The sequence below is a fragment of the Acomys minous genome (assembly GCF_964271855.1).
Source record: "Acomys minous genome assembly, chromosome: 13".
NCBI lineage: Eukaryota > Metazoa > Chordata > Mammalia > Rodentia > Muridae > Acomys > Acomys minous.
In genome coordinates this window covers 101,955,135-101,974,466 of record NC_140495.1, presented here as the reverse complement: position 1 = coordinate 101,974,466, position 19,332 = coordinate 101,955,135, and the positions used below count along the sequence as shown (strand labels likewise).

General features: G+C 50.6%; 1 protein-coding gene across 2 annotated transcripts; it reads left to right on the top strand.

The window, feature by feature from the left end:
- Positions 1-4,123: 4,123 nt before the first annotated feature.
- Positions 4,124-12,360, top strand: LRRC75B (leucine rich repeat containing 75B). 2 transcript variants are annotated; one of them, XM_084754002.1, is made up of 4 exons: positions 4,124-4,392; positions 6,783-6,867; positions 8,161-8,261; positions 10,167-12,360. In XM_084754002.1, the coding sequence occupies exons 1-4, from the start codon at positions 4,262-4,264 to the stop codon at positions 10,687-10,689; spliced, it is 840 nt and encodes a 279-aa protein (XP_084610128.1). In that variant the 5' UTR covers positions 4,124-4,261; the 3' UTR covers positions 10,690-12,360. The 2 variants fall into 2 exon arrangements, with proteins under 2 accessions (XP_084610128.1, XP_084610127.1); XM_084754001.1 differs by having other exon boundaries at positions 4,126-4,392; positions 6,739-6,867.
- The last annotated feature ends 6,972 nt before the right edge of the window (positions 12,361-19,332 follow it).

Sequence of the window (19,332 nt, the reverse complement as noted above, 5' to 3'; positions counted from 1 at the left end):
CTCTTACTGGAAAACCCTTCAAAGGCCCCCTTTGCCCTGCAGAGAAATTCTTGCCTTGCTGGTGCCTGCCCTGCCCTCTGTCTGCAGCCAGTGCTTCTGCCAGGACATTTTATAGGCTACTACGTTGGCCTAAAGTATTCTTTTTCTAGACCCCCTACCTCAACACCACCTTCTTAAACTTTCCTTTGCTCCCGACTCTGAGGGCAAAGCTGTCACGCCTACTTTCTCTGCCAAAGCAGCATTCATAGCACCCAGTCACCCTTTCCTGAACAGGCTGATGTTGGCTGAGGGCTGAATGGGCAGGCTTATTAAAAAGCCATCACTGCCAGGTGGTGGTTGGCACACGCCTTTAATCCCAGCACTCGGGAGGCAGAGGCAGGCGGATCCCTGTGAGTTCAAGGCTAGCCTGGTCTACAGTGTGAGTCCAGGACAGCCAAGGCTACACAGAGAAGCCCTGTCTTGAAAAACCAAACCAAACCAAACCAAAACAAAACAAAAGCCAGCACAAGCCGGGCGTGGTGGCACACTCGGGAGGCAGAGGCAAGCGGATCGCTGTGAGTCCAAGGCCAGCCTGGTCTACAAAGTGAGTCCAGGATAGTGAAAGCTACACAAAGAAACCCTGTCTCAAAAAACCAAAAAAATAAAATAAAATAAAGTAGAATAAAAAGCCATCACGAGGGGCTAGGTGTGGCTCAAAGGTAGAGTGATGCCAAGCATGCAAGAGACCTTGGGCTCAAATATCAGAACCAAAAGAAGGAAAGGAAAAATACCACAGAAGATTAATTACATGAAAAATAAACATACACTTATGCAACACCGTGCTACACCAGCCTTTTTACTCATGTCTCTAATCCTCTGATGCCATTGCCACTTCACAGACAAGGAAACTGAGGTTTGCTCGGGCTTCAGTGGTGTGTTGTTTCTCCCCACTACCAAGTTCATGCCCACTAGGGAGCTCGGAGTGTGACCTTATTTAGAAATAGAGTCTTCTCATGATAATTAGTTAAGATGAGATCATCTTGGATTAGGGTAGGCCCTAAATGCGGTAATTAGTGGTCTCGCAAGATGACCGTTTGAGCAGTTGCACAGGATGGACCGCCATGGGAAGATGGAAGCTGAGGTCAGCGTGACACAAGTACAAGCCAAACAGCCTCAAGGACTGCCAGAAAGCTCAGAAGGAGGGGAGGCGAAGAAGAGGCTGGCCCCATAGTTTTCAGGGGAGACGGCTCTGCTACTATTTGGATTCCAGGCTCCCAATAACCAGAACTTGTGGGAGTGTTGGTTTGTTTTGTTTTGTTTTGTTTTGTTTGTTTTTTGTTTTGGCTTTTTGAGATAGGATTCCTCTGTGTAATAGCCCTGCCTATCCTGGAACTCTCTTTGTAGATCAGGCTGGCCTCAAACTCAGAGATCTGCCTGCCTCTGCCTCCCAAGCGCTGGGATTAAAGGCGTTCGCCACCACCGCCCAGCAAGAACTAGCTGTTTTAAGCCGCTGAACTTGAGGCACTGGGTTGTAGCCACCTGGGAAAGCAGTGCTTCTCCCTGCTTTGTGAATGGCTACGCACTCAGTGAAGAGCAACCCAGAGAACTGAAGCCCTGATCTGCTTCCTCCTTTTTCCTCCTTGGCAACTCCTGCTGAAAGGCAGAGGACCCATGCCTGATAGAGTAAGCTCAGGGAAACTGGCGGCCTCCTTCCTCCCAGGAAAGGTTCTGTGGTTGGACCCGGTAGTTCAAATCTACAATCCCAGCACTTGGGAGGTAAATAAAGAAAGATCAGGAGTCCAAGGCCACTCTCAGCCACAGAACTCCTAATTTAAGCAATGTGACACTCTATCACAAGCAAACAAACAACAGAGATTGTATCCTTTGTCCTGGTTACCAGGAAGGTCGGGATGACCTGGATCCTTGCTGAGATAACAGCCTTGAGGTGGCTTTCCTGTTTGGGCTTTCTCATTGCATGGATGGAGGAGACCAACAACAGAGCTAGTTCAGTTCCATACCCTCCAGCCTACTTGCTGGTCACTCACATCATGGCATCGTGTCTGCTCCCACTGGGTTACCACATGGGTAGTTAAGGACTTAGACCAACCAGGGTGCAACTGCTGCCAATACTCAATCTCCAGGCGGTTCCTCCTTGGGGCCTCATATCTCCCCATCAAGGCCCGGGGTCTGGTGGTGTCCTCACACTCACGCCTCCTCATTTTTTATACCCCCATGGGCTTACTAAGGATGGCAAGTCTGCCCCCAAAGGACAGAAGCCAACCCTCTATGCCGCCACGTCATTCCTAGAGATCCAGATGGCAGCATCAGAGTCTCTGCCTCACTGTGGCATTTGCCACAAACCCTGCTGCCCAGGACAGCTCCAGGGAGAGGGGCCAGCAGCCTTTAGTTCAGTATACATGGAGACTGGTGAGGTGGAATGGTATCCCCACCCCCAGAGGGGACAGCTCTGTCTATGGGATCTCTTGTCCAAGTCAGGTTAAGGAAAAAACAAAAAACAAAAAACCAAAAAAACCAGTGCCCAAGAGCCAACTCACCCAGGCACCAGGACAGCAGGCTAAAGAAAGCTCACCCTCGGATCTGGGTCTGGATACTACACTTGCTCTTCTCCTGAAAAAAGTCCTTTTAGGAGGGTCATAGAGGAGAAGCTGGGGCCGTTCTCTACCTGCCACAGGACTAAGTTTTAGGCATTTCCCGCTTATGCCACTGCCTCGCTAGTTCCTTTCTGGTGTGGTGCTCGGCCCTCCCTGCTTTCTCCTCCCTTTTGGCTCCCGCCTCCGTCTCCTCATACTCCAAGGTATGATGCTCAGCATTGGCTTAGCCTCCGGAAACAGCATGGTCAGGATCTGGAAGGCATCTATGTCTGTCTCACAGCCCTGAGGGCGCAGGAAGGAAGAGAGAGGAAGAGGACTCACCTGGCCTCCCGCTCTGGGCAACGGGGTCCGAGAAGGCCCTGAGGTACTTGGACTGCTGCTCGAAGCTCTGGCTTTTTTCACACACACTCTCTCAATTCAGCGACAGCCTTGGCCCTTGGTAGGGTTGGGGGTTGGGGGAGGGCGGGTTGGGTAGTCATGCAGGTTTGCCAGGGAGGAAACCTGTCGTGCCAAGGTGGCCCTAGGATAATACTGCTGCAGAGGAGGGACCTTGGGGGAGACTGCTGGGGAAAAAGGAGGCCCAGGACTCAGCCTAGAAGTGGTTAGGGGGTGTCAGTGAGTGGTCTGGTAAGTACACGTTCTGCCTTGTCTATTGGCCCCAGTCCTGGGGCATCATAAAGCCTGGCCTCCAGTGTCTCACCTCCACCTCCAGTTTCTGGTCTAGCATTGCTTGGCCCCAACGGAAGGACTCTGGCAGGCATCCCTCACTGAATGCCCCGGGATAGCTCCACCCTCACATGCTTCCCAGACTAGGGCTGGACACATGTTCCTTGATTACGGATGGGAGTGTGAGGCTATCGTGCAGAGCCACAAATGCCCCTTCCTACAGAACGTGAGAAACCTGCAACTGGGCCCAGATGGGGCTGCAGGCTTCCAACAGGGACTAAGAGCTAAATGGTTCTGAGCCCAAACTTGGTCGTCAGGGGAGCCAGGAACCCCTGAGGGCACAACCATCCCTTTTTTGTTAGGTGGGAAAAGCAGAACCAGCTACGTATACAGGGCCTGGTGCCAGGCTGCCCAGAGCTGGGTTTAGCCTGTTCATCTCTCAGGCATGGGGGTCAGAATAAGTCGACTATGCTCAGCTTCCTTGGGCCTGCCTCTGTCCCCCTTCAAGCAGGAAGTGTCATTCGGGATTTGCCAAGCCTGGTAACACCCACACAGAGTGGACAAGACAGACGCACTTGCTCACAGGAGCGATCCCTGAAAGCAGGTGCTGGCATTGCCTAAAGCAGCAACTTCACCCGCCTGAAGCACTTTGTGTACAGTCAAGACTATTCTCCCCAAGTCAGCAGTGACTTAGGGCCACATGATTGGGAGGTGTCAAATGCCACCTTGTCCTCCTCAGCGTCTCCCCTGGCCGCTCCTGGGAAGAGCTCCAAACGCCAGGTCCTACGAGGGCGGGGCCCTCGACAGCGAAACCTCTGCCAAAGAGGAGTGACCCTGGGCTCCACGCTGGCGGCCAGCGCTTGGGCGCGCAGCCGTAGAGCCGGCACTGCCCATACCGCGCATCCCGGGCGGGGCGAGGCGCAGCTAGCCCGCCTCCCCTCCACCCTCCCAGTGCCCGCCCGAGGCGGCCATGGGGGCGCGGCTGGGGCGGCGGGCAAAGGCAGATGCCCCTGCGGCGGCTGGCGCCGGGCCCGCGCCCTACGAGCGCCGGGTGCGCTGGCTGCGAGAGATCCAGTCCACGCTCCGCGAGCGGCGGCCGGAGCGCGCTCGGCAGCTGCTGCGCCTCCTGCGCCAGGCGAGAGAAAGAGCGGGGCGGCCCGGGATTGGGAGCGTCAAGGAGGAGCCGGGGTTGTGGGCTTCGGGGGGGTTGGAGATGGCGCGCGGGGGGTGGGGGGGAAGTTCCTAGCGGCGCACACGGTGGGTTCTTGCCTGGAGGGAGGGTGCGGTTAAAGAGAGGGCCAAGTGAGGCTGGTGGATTGCTTGCCAAAGATGGGGTTGGCATGTTGGGGCACTGAGATTTTAAGTGTGGTATGGTGTGTGTGTTAAGGGACCAACAGTCTGGAGCTGAGAGCCTGCATTTGGACCTTCTCAAGAGTTGGAGTGGGTGAGGGTAGGGATATCTCATGCTGCAGGACAATGGGAAGAGGGCAGCTCCCCATCCTGCAGCAAGAAAGGTAGCATCAGATGCAGGAGAAAGCGTCCTGGGATGCACAGCCCAGATGGTCTGCGGGTGCGCGCCAGGAGACAGACACCATGACAGCCTAGACAAAGCCACAGCGCACGCACCACCCACTAACAGGCAGCTTGAGCCCACTGGGTATACATAACCACGTTTGTACACTGCAGTGCCACATCTGAGCCCTTGGGAGACATATTTGGTACCCTACTCAGAGATCCTGAGCCCCAAGTTGCCCTACGAGACAGGGATGCCTGTCTCAGCACTCCCCCTGGGCAAATCATTTCCTATTCAGTTTTCTGATCTCCTGCAGTAGCTGCTGCTCCCACCATGGAGGTAGATGCTTAGAGTTAAGAGAAACCGTGCGAAGGGACCCAGACAGAGACTGAGAAAGGAGTCTAGGGATGTGGCTCGCTGTTAGAGCATTTGAGAAGAGAGAGAGAGATCTTTTTCAATCCTGCTCTTCCTCCGCCACTGGGTGTCCTCTCTGTAGACTCAGCAGTCTGGAAAATTGGAGCTGTCACTTTAAGAGGCACTGACCAGGCCAGTGGAAGGTAGGCTGCTGTCTGGGGCTCTGTCTAGACTCACAAGCCTCCTTCCTTCTGGCATCTGTGGCTTGAACCATATTGGAAATATAAACAAGAGAGCAACTGCCAAGCAGCCCCCAGGCAGGCATACTGCCTAGAATTACAGATCACTATCTGGGATGGTGGAGCTTGCGTTTGCCCTCAGAGCATCACAGAGGGAGCCAAGCTCAGAAAGGAGCTAAGTCCCCTCCTCGTATCCCTGAAGTTGAGGTCTGAGGCAGATCCAGGAGCCTGCTCAGCCTCATAACCTGTAGGAACTCGGTAACTGCAGCCCATTGCGTTCCTGTTGCCTGGCCTGACTTCCTGTGTGCTCAGCATGGCATAGGGGCATTCCCTTCTCTGGCTAACAGGGAAGGAGATGGCACATGGAGGCTGGATGCTTATAGGTTGCCTGTGTGTCCACTAAAGGCATCTTTGTGTGCACTCCTTTAATCTCAGTATATGGGAGCCAGCCTGGTATGTATACAGCGAATTCCAAGCTGGTCAGGGCCACATAGTGAGACTCTACCTTGAAAAAAATAAAAAGAAATCAGAGATGTTCAGTCTCACATCAGGCCTATAGCTGCAGATGGTCGAAGGCCGAGGGATGAAGGCAACAGTACCAAGCCAGGGCCCTGACTCTGGGGTCTGCCCAAAGAGAAGTTTCTGGTAGGCTGGGAAGGGTGTGATAACCCAATCCAGGGAGCCATGGCTCCTCTGTAAGTCTCTGACTGCTTAGTCTCCACCAATGGAGTGATGGGTAAAGGTCGGGTGTGTCTCACAGAGTGGCCCTGGCATCCCAGGAATGACTGTGGAAGGCTAGGAACCCTGAGCAAAGGTGACTAGGTATGAGGTCCGAACCTTGGCGACAGCAGTGGGAGAATCCTCACTGAGTGAGCTGAGGATAAAGGGAAAGGATGCTAGGGGAGCCCTACAGAGGGGGACAGGGGTGGGGGTGGGGGAGCTACTGCACTCTGAAAGGGATCTAAGGTCGGCAAGTGAACTGGTTGGGTGCAGAGCTGCCTTTGGGAACATGATCCGGAAGAAGATCACGCCCTGAGGCACAAAGGTTGGCCGCCACAGTTTGGGAGACCTCAGGGATAGGATGGAGACAAAGGCCCTTAAGGGAGTGCTAGGGACATCAGCATTCAAGGTCTTAGAGGGGAAAGGTATCACAGCAAGATGACAACTTGTCTGAGTAACCTGATAATCACCCCCCTGAGGCCTTACTATGCCCCTACACACACACACACACACACACACACACACACACACACACACACACACACGGCTGTTGAGAAGTTCCAGCTATCCCTGGGGAGAGCGTTAGAAACACGGGTGCCAGTGAGAAGGAAAGCCCTGATGGATGGACAGCTTACTCAGTCTTCACCACCCATAGGACCTGGGGCTTGAAGGGAACCTCCTCACTGACATCCTCTACAGGAATGTGACTTTCCTTAACCTGGTGGACCCAATCACCCATGACCTGCTGGTGAACCTGGCCCGGGACCTGCAGTGCCCCAAGAAGGTGAGCTCAGCAGACACAGACCCTGGGGACTTGGGTTCTCATGCTTGTTGGGTGGCCTTGGGCAAGCCACTGTCTCTCCTCAAGAACAGCTTTAGGAACAGGCGGCAACTGTCTTGCTGATCCCCCTAAAAAAAAAAATAACTCTTAGGTTTTCCCACTGTGAGGTGCTGTGTACCCCATCTGTGCAGAAGGCCTGCAGGGACACAGAACACACAGCCTGTCTTGACACACCCACTACCAGAACCATATACTCTTGTTCCTGGGTCAGAAGAGAGACACCCTAGGCTGAGGATCCTGGTCTCTATCCCACCTGGACACCTTTGGGCATGGGGGGTGGGGCGGGGCAGGGGCATCACTGAATCCCTTCCACTGGAACTTGAGTCACAAACAAATCCATACCCCATGCTAGGTTGGAGCCTGTGATGTGCAGCCTCTACCTCCTTGGGCCCTGTTCTGACACCACCTCCAGGTGTCCTCCTGTGAACATGGACACAGCACTGGCCTGCATGTCTGTGCTCAGCCACGTGTTCCCAAGAAGCTTAAACCCAATGAGCCTCCCCCACAACAGTCATGAAATAAGGGGAGGGGGGGTCCACTGTGGGCTCTGTACTCAGCTGGCTAGTCCGCAGCCATCCCAATAGCCACCTAATCTGCTGCCACTGTGTATGTTGCATGCTCTGGGTGCTGCTAATAGTACAAACGAATGTTCTGGGTACTGGAGCATGCCTTGTGTTTTGCCCCAAGCTGGGCCTCTTTGGGGGATACAGTTAGGACCGAGAGAGAGAGAGAGAGAGAGAGAGAGAGAGAGAGAGAGAGAGAGAGAGAGAGCCATGTGGTGCAGTAAAAAACCGTCAAGCCCCTGCCCAGCACCGGCCACGTCAGCCCAGACCCAGGCCCCATACGGCTGGGGACGCAGCGCACGGCATAGCTCGAAGAATGAAGAGGAAGAGCGTGCTGACCTTGTTCCTATTCTCTGGGACTGGCGTCTCTGGAATAGGGCTCCCTCAAGGGGCCTGGTCTGGCCTCCTCCTTGTGGCAAGTCCCCTGGGGGTGTTGAGGGTGGCAAGCTGCCGGCTGATAGCTCGAGCTACTGGCCTAAGGCCTGAGGACAGCGAACAAGGGCTCATTGTCTAGGCTTTCCTCCCCCCTGGCACTGCGGGGCCTCAGACTAGCCTGTCCAGCTCCCAGCAGGCAGCCTCGCCTGGCTGTATGCCAGGCTACAGCCAGGGCAGGAGCTCCGGCTCATCCTGACCACAGCGTCCCCTTTCTCCGCCTCCCCCGCCCCCCCTGTAGGACCACGAGCCCTGGAAGTCCTCGGATAAGATCTGTCGGCAGCTCATCTACCACCTCACTCCTCACTCCAAGAGAAAGCCCCACAGGAAACCCCAGAGCAGGTAAGGAGAGCCCAGCCACAGCCCTTGCATGCTGTCATCTTTTGGGGTCCCTTCTCTGAGAGCTAAGTGTGCAAAAAATCTTGCTCTGTTGTTGCTCCCTTGCCCCATCTACATTAAGGCTCCAGCCTTGGCAGCCGCCCTGGCCCATGGCAGCAGATGTCCCTAAGCCAAGCAGCATGCTCCCTGTAAGTTCCCATTTCTTTTAGGACAGTGTCACTCACTGTCACTCACTATCCCTCACCTGTCCCTCCATCCCAGCCCCCTTTTAGGGCCTGTGCCTCCTTGTTGTCCAGGCACATTCGGTAAAATCTTCCTAGGGAAGAGCACCAAGTCAGGAGAGGGTAAGAGGCTTGCCTAAGGCCATTCCTTCCTGGAACATCCTGCATCCTTTTGGGAATTCATCAGCTCCAGACTTCTTGATGCAGAGACTTCCACGGCCTCCCGAGAGCTTGCTCTCTGCTTATGGTCGCCCATTTTGGTCACTGTCTCATAGCCTCGTGACACAGTGTCAGTCCACAACCAGTTCTGGCACCCAAAGGCGTAGAACTACAGCTGGGAGCCGACCTGAGCTCCATGTATCCCCGACTCTGTTTGATTCTCGTGCCGTGGGGCCCCAGGTGAACCCAGAACCCATGAGGTTGCTTCCTCATGGGGCCCTGGCAATGCCTGCACTGCTCTTCATAACCTATCACCCAGAGCAGGCCTGTCTCCCCTGTGGCACTGAGGATAAAGGGCAGGAGGAAGAGGAAAATGTTCCAGGGGACCTGCGGGCACCCTTCCTCAGTCTCCAAATGCCTCTTTCAGCGTGACACAGGGAGGCCTCCCACACACGTCCCTCAGGCCACAGTATCCACCTACCCCCTCCCGTCTACTGATGCTTGTCTCGCCTCTAGCCCCCAAACACCAAGAGGACCAGAATGATACCATATCTGTTTATGGCAGAGTTTTTCATTCTCTTTGTTGTTGTTGGATTTTTTTTGTTTGTTTTCATTTTTGTTTTATTTGCTTTTTTCATTCGCTTAAAGGATGCAACTTCCAGAGGGGCACAGGAAAAAGAGCGTAGGCTCAGGGGTCAGAGAGCACCATGATTTAGGTCCCTGGTCCCCTCTTAATGATGTGTAGCCAAGAGACCCTTTCCACTGCTCATAGTTCCTTTGTGGAGTGGGCCGTCACTTATACACCCTTGGGCTGTCATGAAAATAAGTAATATTAACAGAGGCAGAAAGCATAATAATAATAGTCTACATATATGTACCATATATTATGCACTTAATTCATATATGTAACCTTTACAACGATCCTGTCCCCATTTCACCAGAGGGGAAACTGAGCTCAAAAAGATTCCAAGCATTGCCTTTGGCCAGCAACTTTAAAAATAGAGTTAAAAGCCGGGTGTGGTGGCACATGCTTTTAATCCCAGTACTTGGGGAGAGGGGCAGGTTGCAAAGGCAGGTGGTTCAAGGCCAGCCTAGTCTACAAAGCAAGTCTAGGACTGCCAAAATAACACAGAGAAACCCTGTCTTGAAGGAAAAAACAAACAAACAAACAAACAAACAAACCAGATTTTAAAAAGATATGTTTTTTAAAAAAGTATATGAATGTTTTTCCTGCATGCATGTATGTGCTCTGTGGATGTACTTGGTGCCTGAGAAGGCTAGGGGGTGAAGTTACATATGGTTGTTAAGTCATCACTTGGGTGCTAGGAACTGAACTTGGGTCCTCTGCAAGAGCAGTAGGTACTCTTGACTGCTGAGCCATCTCTCCAGTCCCAGAAGTGGCATTTTAAACCGGGCTTTGCCAGGCCAGAGGAGATAGGTTGCCCTGGGTACTTGGCTGCGGTGGCTAGGGTCCTGCCTGGGCTTGGACCCGGGTTCAAGTGCACCCACCTGCTGCGTCTCTCCATAGCCTCAAGAGCGGCCTCCAGAAGACCCTGCTGGTAGGGGAGACCGTGGACCTTTCCGGCATCCCACTATCAACCCGAGATGTGCAGCACATAGCACGCTGCCTGGGCAGCCACGGTGCTGAGCTGGTGGTCTTAGACCTGAGCTTCACGGAGTTGAGCGACGAGCTGCTGCATCTGCTGCTACCCAGCCTCTGGGCGCTGCCCCGCCTCACCCAGCTGTTGCTCAACGGCAATCGGCTGACGAGAGCGGCTGCCAGAGAACTCACCGAGGCCATCAAGGACACCACTAGATTCCCTGTGTTGGCCTGGGTAGATCTGGGTAACAATGTGGATGTGTCCTCACTTCCCCAGCCCCTCCTGGTTGGCCTGCGACGGCGGCTGAGTCAGCACACCTCACTCCCTACCATCTACGAGGGCCTGGACCTCGAGTCTGGGGGTGGCATGGCTGGGGCTGCTGCTGTCTCCACCTGGGGCTCTGCAGCTACTGAGCCGGGACCAGAGCCTCAGGGTTGTTGTGCCAGGTGACTTACTACTGATCTGGCTCACTGCTACTGACTGAGGTATTTTAAGAACCAGGTATTGAAGGCCCAAGGTCAGCCTACGGAAGGACAGTGAAAATGCTCAGCTTGGGGTGAAGCAGGTGGAAGGAGAAGGGTTTCATGGGAGGCAGGCCAGCCAGCCCAGGCTAGGGCCTCCACTTCACCCAGTAAGAGAGGCCCCAGCATCCACAGCCCAGACCTTCCAGGAATGGACAGTCTCCCTTACCTCAGGTTTTCTGCACCACAACACTTCAGACTCACTGAGCTCCAGGCCTGTTGCAGAGGTAGGAAGACCCCCACCTGCTCAGGGTAGGTGACCCACGGCCAGGCCGATGTCCCTTCCTGCTCGCTTGGCTCCATGGAGATCAAAGTGTAGGGGTCACGGGTTCAGTGGTGTGGGCTTGGGAGTTTATTAGAGGGGACCTGATCTCAGAGCAGGCAGCTTCACGGGAGCAGGCTGGGAGGCACAGTCAGGAAGAGCTCTGTATAGGGGCCCCACAGCAAATGCAGTCAGGGCCCTTTAGTGTGCACTGGACTGGGCACAAGGCTGTGCCCACCAAAGGCACGGCCATAGTGGATCTGAGGGGCTTGACTATGTGTTTGTTTCCCAGTGGGCACAGCACTGCCCACTTTGCCTAGCTCTAGTGCCCAGGCTTTCTTACATGCCGAGTGAGCATTGTGGCAGGGTGAGGAGACGCGTCTGGCTGGAGACGAAGAGTTGTGGTGTTTTCTCTAGTTCTGGGGTCACGCACAGCATGTAAGGGGTGGAGGTGGGCCCAGAGAGCATCAGGAATTCTCAGGGCAGAACAGACCTAAGGGTGTCTCTATAGAGAGTTCCTGTCTTCCTTTCCAAAATCCCTCAAGATGACTTCCCAACTAGAAGCCTAATGTCTGGTCACCCCCCACGGCCCCATTTAGAAAACTAGTTTTAAGCCCAACTAGTAACAGGCAGGGCAAGTAAGAAAGAGACTCAGAGAAACACAGGGTAGGGAAGCCAGTGGCCTAAGGCCTCTCATAGAGCCAAGACTTAAAGGTGTGGTGACAGTGGAGAGACCAAGTAACAGAGGGAAGCCTTGGGGTCAAAGTAAAGGCTGGTGTCAGCTGGACCCATGTGCCCGTGGCCCACCAATTCCGACCAGTTCCGACACCACCCCCCACCTGCCTGTCTGAGTCCAAGTGGGCTAGGGACAGTATATCCACACCCAGGAAACATCAGTCCCAGGGGCTGGAGAGATGGCTCAGTGGTTAAAGAGCACTGTCTGCTCTTCCAAAGGACCCGGGTTCAATTCCCAGCCACCGCATGGCAGCTCACAACTGTCTGTAATACCAGTTCCAATGGCAACACCCCTCACACTAAAATAAAATAAAATAAATTATTAAAAGAAGCATCAGTACCAGCACATGTGCAGCCCAGTGTGGCTAAGAAGAGAGAGGCCTGGATTCTGTCAGAGCTCAGGCCTGGGAAAGAGAACAGGTGAGGAAAAGGATTTCACCTTATGCTCCATTGCTTGAGAAAAGCGCAGGGCCTCTTGCCCTGCCTTGCACTTGCTGGGGGACCTGGCCAGGTCTTCTACCTCTTTGGGTCTTGGACCCAACTCCCCCCTCATCCCCCTCCCAACCTCTTGTTAAATAGAACTCGCTGTCCTGGATCCTGGCACTCAGTGTTTCGCCTTGAATTACTCCCTGCCCCCTCCCTCTTGTTTTAAAGACACGGCTTTGAGTTGTGGGACTTTTCTCTTTGCCTTAACCACTCAGGACAAGGGTTTGGGCTTTCTGGAACCAGGCAGAGCAGGATGCAGTATGGGCCAGCTGAGGGAAGGGAGGGAGGGCCAGCTTTGGGCCCAGCAGACTGCTAACCCCATCGTCACATGCCCAGACCGAGTTCTCCCTGTAAGTCCTTGCTGTAGGAAAGCAAAGCCCCAAGCCTCCCCTGCCCTCCGTACTTTGCCTACAGCTGGTCTAAAGCCAGCCCACAAACCTTGAGAAGCACGGTGCGGTGCGGTGAGACTCCTCTTAGGATGGTGTGTCAGGACCGGAGCCACGCATCCCAGGCAGTTTCTAAGCAAAGCCAGATGGCAGCAGATGGCCTCAACTTCTCCACCTTTCGGAGGCAAGTGACGCAATAGCTGAGCCAGCTCCTGAGACAGCTTTGGAGATGTGGGCTAAGTTGGCTTTGGTGCTACGCAAGTAGGCCTGGCCCTCAAGGGATTCTCATGACTACCAGGAGGGAGGGAGATTCCACAGGCAGGGACAGAGATTTCCAGAAGTGAAGACTGTGCCTTGTCTTTGTGCCTCTGTAACAGATTACCACATCCTGGTCATTTATCAACAACAGAAGTTTACTTAGCTCGTGGCTCTGAAGGCTGGAAAGGCAGACAGAAGAGGTCTGGCGAGGGCTTTCTTGCTGTGTCATTGTATGTATCACATGGTCAGAGAGCAGGAAAGGGGCAATGAGCACGCCCACGTGTGAGGGAAGAGCTCCGCTAACATAATCGCTCTAAATCATGCCTCAAACCTGTTGGGCTTTCGGTGCATACACTCTGAGGGAGGCATTCAAGCCTGTAGCATGCTTCACTCAGCTTGGTGGTGAAGAGAGCACTGGCCTTGCTCACGTGCGTGTGGACCTGGAGGCAAACGAACCCATCGCTTCCTAGCAGTACTATGGTCCACTTGGGAACTAGGTACAAAAATCCCTTGTCCTGGGCTGGGCGTGGTGGTGCACGCCTTTAATCCCAGCACTCGGGAGGCAGAGGCAGGCAGATCACTGTGAGTTCGAGGCCAGCCTGGTCTACAAAGTGACTCCAGGACAGCCAAGGCTACACAGAGAAACCCTCTCTCGAAAAACCAAAACCAAAAATTTAAAATAAAAAAAAAAAAATCCCTTGTCCTGCTGAAGTGAGAAGGAAATGAGGTTTAAAAAGAGCTTACCACATGAGGGCTACAGGCCAGGTGCATTTGGGTGCTGAAGTTTGGCAAGAGCTAGGCTGAAATAACACGTTTTTCTGTCTGTCTGTCTGTCTGTCTGATCTATTCATTTTAGCTCTGAGAATTGGACTCTGGGCCTGAAGCATACTAGGCGTGTACTTTCTCAATGGACTGTATCCCAGCTCCCTATTTATTTATTTAGTTAGCTAGCTAGCTACAGTCTTGTGGTGCAGCCTACCTTGCTTCTGCCTTCTGAGTGCTGGAAGGAAAGGCGGGTGTCATTGCGTCTAGCACAATCTTTCTAAGAATCCAGAATGAGCCGGGAGTAGTGGCGCACGCCTTTAATCCCAGCACTCGGGAGGCAGAGGCAGGCGGATCGCTGTGAGTTCGAGGCCAGCCTGGACTACAAAGTGAGTCCAGGACAGCCAAGGCTACACAGAGAAACCCTGTCTCGAAAAAAAAAAAAAACCAAAAAAAGAAAAGAAAAGGAAAAAAAAAAAAAGAAAGAAAGAAAAAGAATCCAGAATGATGGGCAACTGGTTCCTGATGCACCAAGGTTTTCTTTGGGTAGAAAGGAAAGCACACTTGTCCTGGGAGATTGTCGTCAGTCATTAGCACTACGTCACCTCCCCTAACAGAAACCTTCAGTACTTTCTTCCCAACTGCATACTGTTTGTTTTTTAAAACAGAAATTTATTTTAAAAAAAAGCAAAAATAAAAAACAAGTTATGAGCTGGGTGTGGTTGTACATGCCTCTGGGCCAGCCTTGGCTATGTAGTAAGCGCCCATAAAATTGCCACATAAGCCGGGCGTGGTGGCGCACGCCTTTAGTCCTAGCACTCGGGAGGCAGAGGCAGGTGGATCACTGTGAGTTTGAGACCAGCCTGGTCTACAAAGTGAGTCCAGGACAGCCAAGGCTACACAGAGAAACCCTGTCTCGAAAAACCAAAACCAAAACCAAAAAAAAAAAAATTGCCACATAATAAGGCAAACACACTGTGACAAATCTAAAGTGTGCAATATAGTTTTGTCCTATTTACACATCCATGAAACCCTTGGTAGTAAATGTGTCTGTTATCTCCAAGCGTGCTATGTTCCCTGCTGACCTCTCCCTTCCACCCCTACCTCTCAGAAACCAGTGGTGTGTGTTCTCCAGTGGTGTGTGTTCTGCCCCCATAGATCAGCTTACATTTTCTAGATTTACACCAGTCCGTGGGATCATTCAAATGTACTAGTTTACATAGTTGTTTTTTTTTTTTAATAAAAAGACAGCATAGTCACTTTGAAACACTGTATTATTGCATGGATGAAGAACTGCTTTGTGAATGGTATTCCATGGGTGTACCACAGTTTGTGCATGAACCTGTTGATGGATACTCAGGTGTTTCTAGGTCCTGGCGGTGACAGACAAGGATGCTATGAGATTTCGTGTGCTAGTTGTGGCGCCAACGTCTCATTTCTCCTGAGTAAGCACCTGGGCATGCATATTAACCAGCCTTTCCTTGCTGTGACAAAACACCTAAAGGGGAAAAACTGAGGAGACGAAGGATTTACTTTGGTTCATTATTTCAGGGGTGTCTGTCCACGTTCATTTGGTTCCTCGGCCCTGTACACTTGGGCCTAAGGAAAGGTTAGACGTGTTCAAGGAAAGCCATTCTCTAACTCATTGGTGAAGGATTAACCCACTGGTGGTCTAGTCAGCTCTGTGGAGCACCACCAGCTGTGTGAATCAGGCCACCAGGATATGAGCCTTTAGGGGCTACAGTTCACAGCCCACCCATAATAGAATGGCTAGGTCACGGAGTGGACATCTCTAACAATTAAAAGTGGCACACTGATCTTCAAGGTCTTTATATAATTTCACAGTCTTAGTAGCAGGGTACATGGTTTTGGGTCCTCCCGTTTATAGTTGCGAACTGAAAACATTACTAATAGTGTGGTGTGGGGGTGGATGGGGGGTTCCATGGCACACATGGGGAGGTCAGAAGACAACTTTATGGACTGAGTTTTCTCCTTCTATATCTACATGGACTCTAGGAATTGAACTCAGAATGCCAGGCTGGCACAGCCGGAGCCTTTACCCACTAACCCATCCCACTGGCCCTGTGGTATTTAATTTGGTTTCACCATTGTCTGAGAATGCAGCGTGGCTTTGTACTGCTTGAATTTATTGGCTAGTTTCACAGCCCATTATACAGCCGATAACTGGTAAATGTGTGTGCTTGTAAAGAATGTATATCCCAGTGCTGTTGGGCAATTGCTAAGTGTTAATCAAAGTCAAGGTGGTGGGTAGCATTGTTTAAGTCTGAACTATGCTTACTGATTTCCTGCCTATTTGTTTTATCTGTTGGGAGGGAACAGTGACGTCTCTGACTATAATTGTGCATTTGTCTGTCTCTTATTGATGGTCTACCATTTTTTGCTTTGTACTTTCTGAAGACTTAATATTGGGAGCATAAAAGACTGCTACGGACCCTTGATTTGAACCTTTATTACATCCTGGTAATAATCCTTCTTCTGAAATGTGCTTACCTTATGTTAATTAGTCACACAATACTTAACATCAATGCTAGATGATGATGATGATGATGATTATTATAAGACTTATTTATTTATTTATTTTTATTATACAGTGTTCTGCCTCCATGTACACCTGCACACTAGAAGAGAACATCAGATCACATTATAGATGGTTGTGAGCCACCATGTGGTTGCTGGGAATTGAACTAAGGACCTTTGGAAGAGCAGGCAGTGCTCCTAACATCTGAGCCATCTCTCCAGCCCAGCTAGATTATTATTAATGGCTAGGTTCTATGTCAAGTTGATACAAGCTAGAATCATTTGGGAAGAAAGAATTAGTTGAGATAATATACCCACCAGAGCCTGGTGGTGGTGGTGGTGCACACCTTTAATCCCAGCACTCAGGAGGAAGAGATAGGCGGATCTTTGTGAGTTCAAAGCCTGGTCTGTAGAGTAAGTTCCAGGACAGCCAGAGCTTGATGTGGGACGGTCCAACACACTGTGGGTGGTGCTAATCTGGGCTGGTGGTCCTGGATTCTGTAAGAAAGCAGGTTGATTAAGCCAGGAGCAGCACGCCAGTGAGCAGCACCCTCCATGGCCTCTGCATCAGCTCCTGCCTCCAGGTTCCTGTTCTAATTGCGTGCTCACCCTGACTTCCCTCAGTCATGGACTGTGGAAACATAGGCTGAAGTAAACCTATTCCTCCCCATGTTGCTTTGGTCATGGTGTGTTTTGTTTTGTTTTGTCTTTTTGTTTTTCAAGACAAGGTTTCACTATGTAGCTGTGGCTGGCTTGGACTCACTTTGTAGACCAGGCTGGCCCTGCTGGTCATGGTGTTTTATCACAGCAAGAGAAACCTAACAAAGACACATAGTATATGTGCCTTTTTATTTTTTAATTTAATTTTATTTTTGTGGTTTTTCGAGGCAGAGGCAGGTGGATCTCTGTGAGTTCAAGGCCAGCCTGGTCTACAAAGTGAGTCCAGGACAGCAAAGGCTACACAGAGAAACCTTGTCTCGAAAAACAAACAAAAAAAGACCCCCCCCAACAAACAAAAAAACCAATGTATTTTAGTCATATCCTCCTCCTCGTCAACTCTTCCCAGATCTTCTCTGCCTCATATTCAGTCTCTCTAAAAACAAAAACAAAAATAAAAATTCAAACAAAAACCCAGTAAAGCACCCCTCAACACTGATTTTCCCTTTTACCAGAAGGCATCAGCTACAACTAACTTCATGGTGAGGGGTAGGACTTCTAAATCTACCTTCCTTCTCAGTGGTATGAATTTGTTTGAACTGTGCTGGCCTTATGTATGTTATCACAGTCTCTGTGAGTTACTGTGTATGTCAGTCCTGTGTGTCTGTACAACAGTGTTTCCCCAGAGTCATCTACCAGCCCTGACACCCACAATCTCCCACCTCTTCCCAAGCTCTGACAGGAGAAGTTTGGCAAAGACAGCTCACATAGGGCTAAGTGCTCCCAAGTCTCTCAATATCTGCACATTGTCCAGTGGTGAATCTCTGTTAATCACCATCCATTGAAAAAAAAGTTCTCCTGATGAAGGCTGAGCAATGTACCAATCTATAGGCAAAATACCATGTCATTAGCAGTCACTTTGTTAAAAAAAAAAATGAAGTCACTTTGTTGATATGTTCAATGGCATAAATAACTGGCATTTTCAACACCATCACCTTACTGGTAGGTTGTGGAGAGTAACCAATAGCCTTGGCAATAACCTGTGTGCGTTCTCACTATCTCTCTCTCTCTCTCTCTCTCTCTCTCTCTCTCTCTCTCTCTTTCTCTCTGTCTCTCTCTCTCTCTGTCTCTCTCTCACTGTGTGTATGTGTGTGTGTGTGTGTGTGTGTGTGTGTGTGTGTGTGTGTGTGTTTATGGGACTCCTTTGGCCAGTGGCTCAACAAGATGTAATCCATTCCTTGTCCTGGAGGTCTTATGTGGTGGCATAAGATGTCTAGTTGGGGCATTGTCTTCCCCATTATTTAGGTGACTTCATTTAAATACCTTTCATGGATGTAAATATCATTAGGAAGCGTCTACAATAGTAGGTATCCATACAACTTTCAAAAGGCCTTTCCTATTATGATCCATGGGCACAATAACATGTCTCTAGAAGTCACTTTGCTAATATGTTCCTTTAGTAGTAGGTTTTCTTCTGGAGCTCATGGCCTATCTAGTGTCAGATTCCTGGTCACTTGAGCTGTGTGAGGTTATCGATTTCATGGCATGGAGTGGGCCAAGCAAAGAGTGGTTGGTTACTCCCATAACACTGTCCCATATTGCACCAGTATATCTCACAGACTAATATCTCATATTAACCATCCTCATATTTTCTCTTCTAGCCTGCCCATTTAATTCCCCTATAATATTTTCCTCTGTATTTCTTTATAACAATTTACAGTTTTCCCTTCCTTATAAGACGCCATCCTCCCCCATTACTAAATACCTAATCTCTGTGGTTATTCAGAGTGAAACACACATATTGAAAGCTTAGAAGTCAAAATCCACATGTAAGAGAAAACATGCAAGATTTGCTTTTTGGGTCTGGGTTACCCCATTCAAAAGGAAAAAAAACCCTTTTTTTTTTTTTTGCAGCTTCATCTACTTAGCTGAAAATTTCATAATCTCATTTTTCTTAACAGTTGAATATTCCACAGTGTAAATGGAGCACATTTTCACTATCATCAACTAATGGTCATCTAGGCTGTTTCTAATTTCTGGAAATTATTAGTAGAATAGAGATGAGCATGGATGAGCAAGGGTCTCTGTAGAAAGATGCAGGGGCCTTTGCATATACACCCAAGAGTGGTATAGCTGGATCATATGGCAGATCAATCCCCAGCTTCCTCAGGAACTGCCACACTGATTCTATAGTGGCTGTTTAAGTTTGCAGTTCCACCGTCAATGAATAAGCATTTCTTTTCCCAAAATTCTTGCCAGCATGTACTGTCATTTCTGTTTTTAATTGATCTTGGCTATTCTGACCAGCCAAGATGAAATCTCAAGGAAATTTTAATTTGCATTTCCCCGAAAGCTAAGGATGTTGAACATTAAAAAAAGCAAACAAACTAATAAACAAACAAACAACCCATTTCTCAGCTATTTGTATTTTATCTTTTCAGAACTTTCTGTTTAGTTGTATTTACCATTTTTATATTGGCTATTCGTT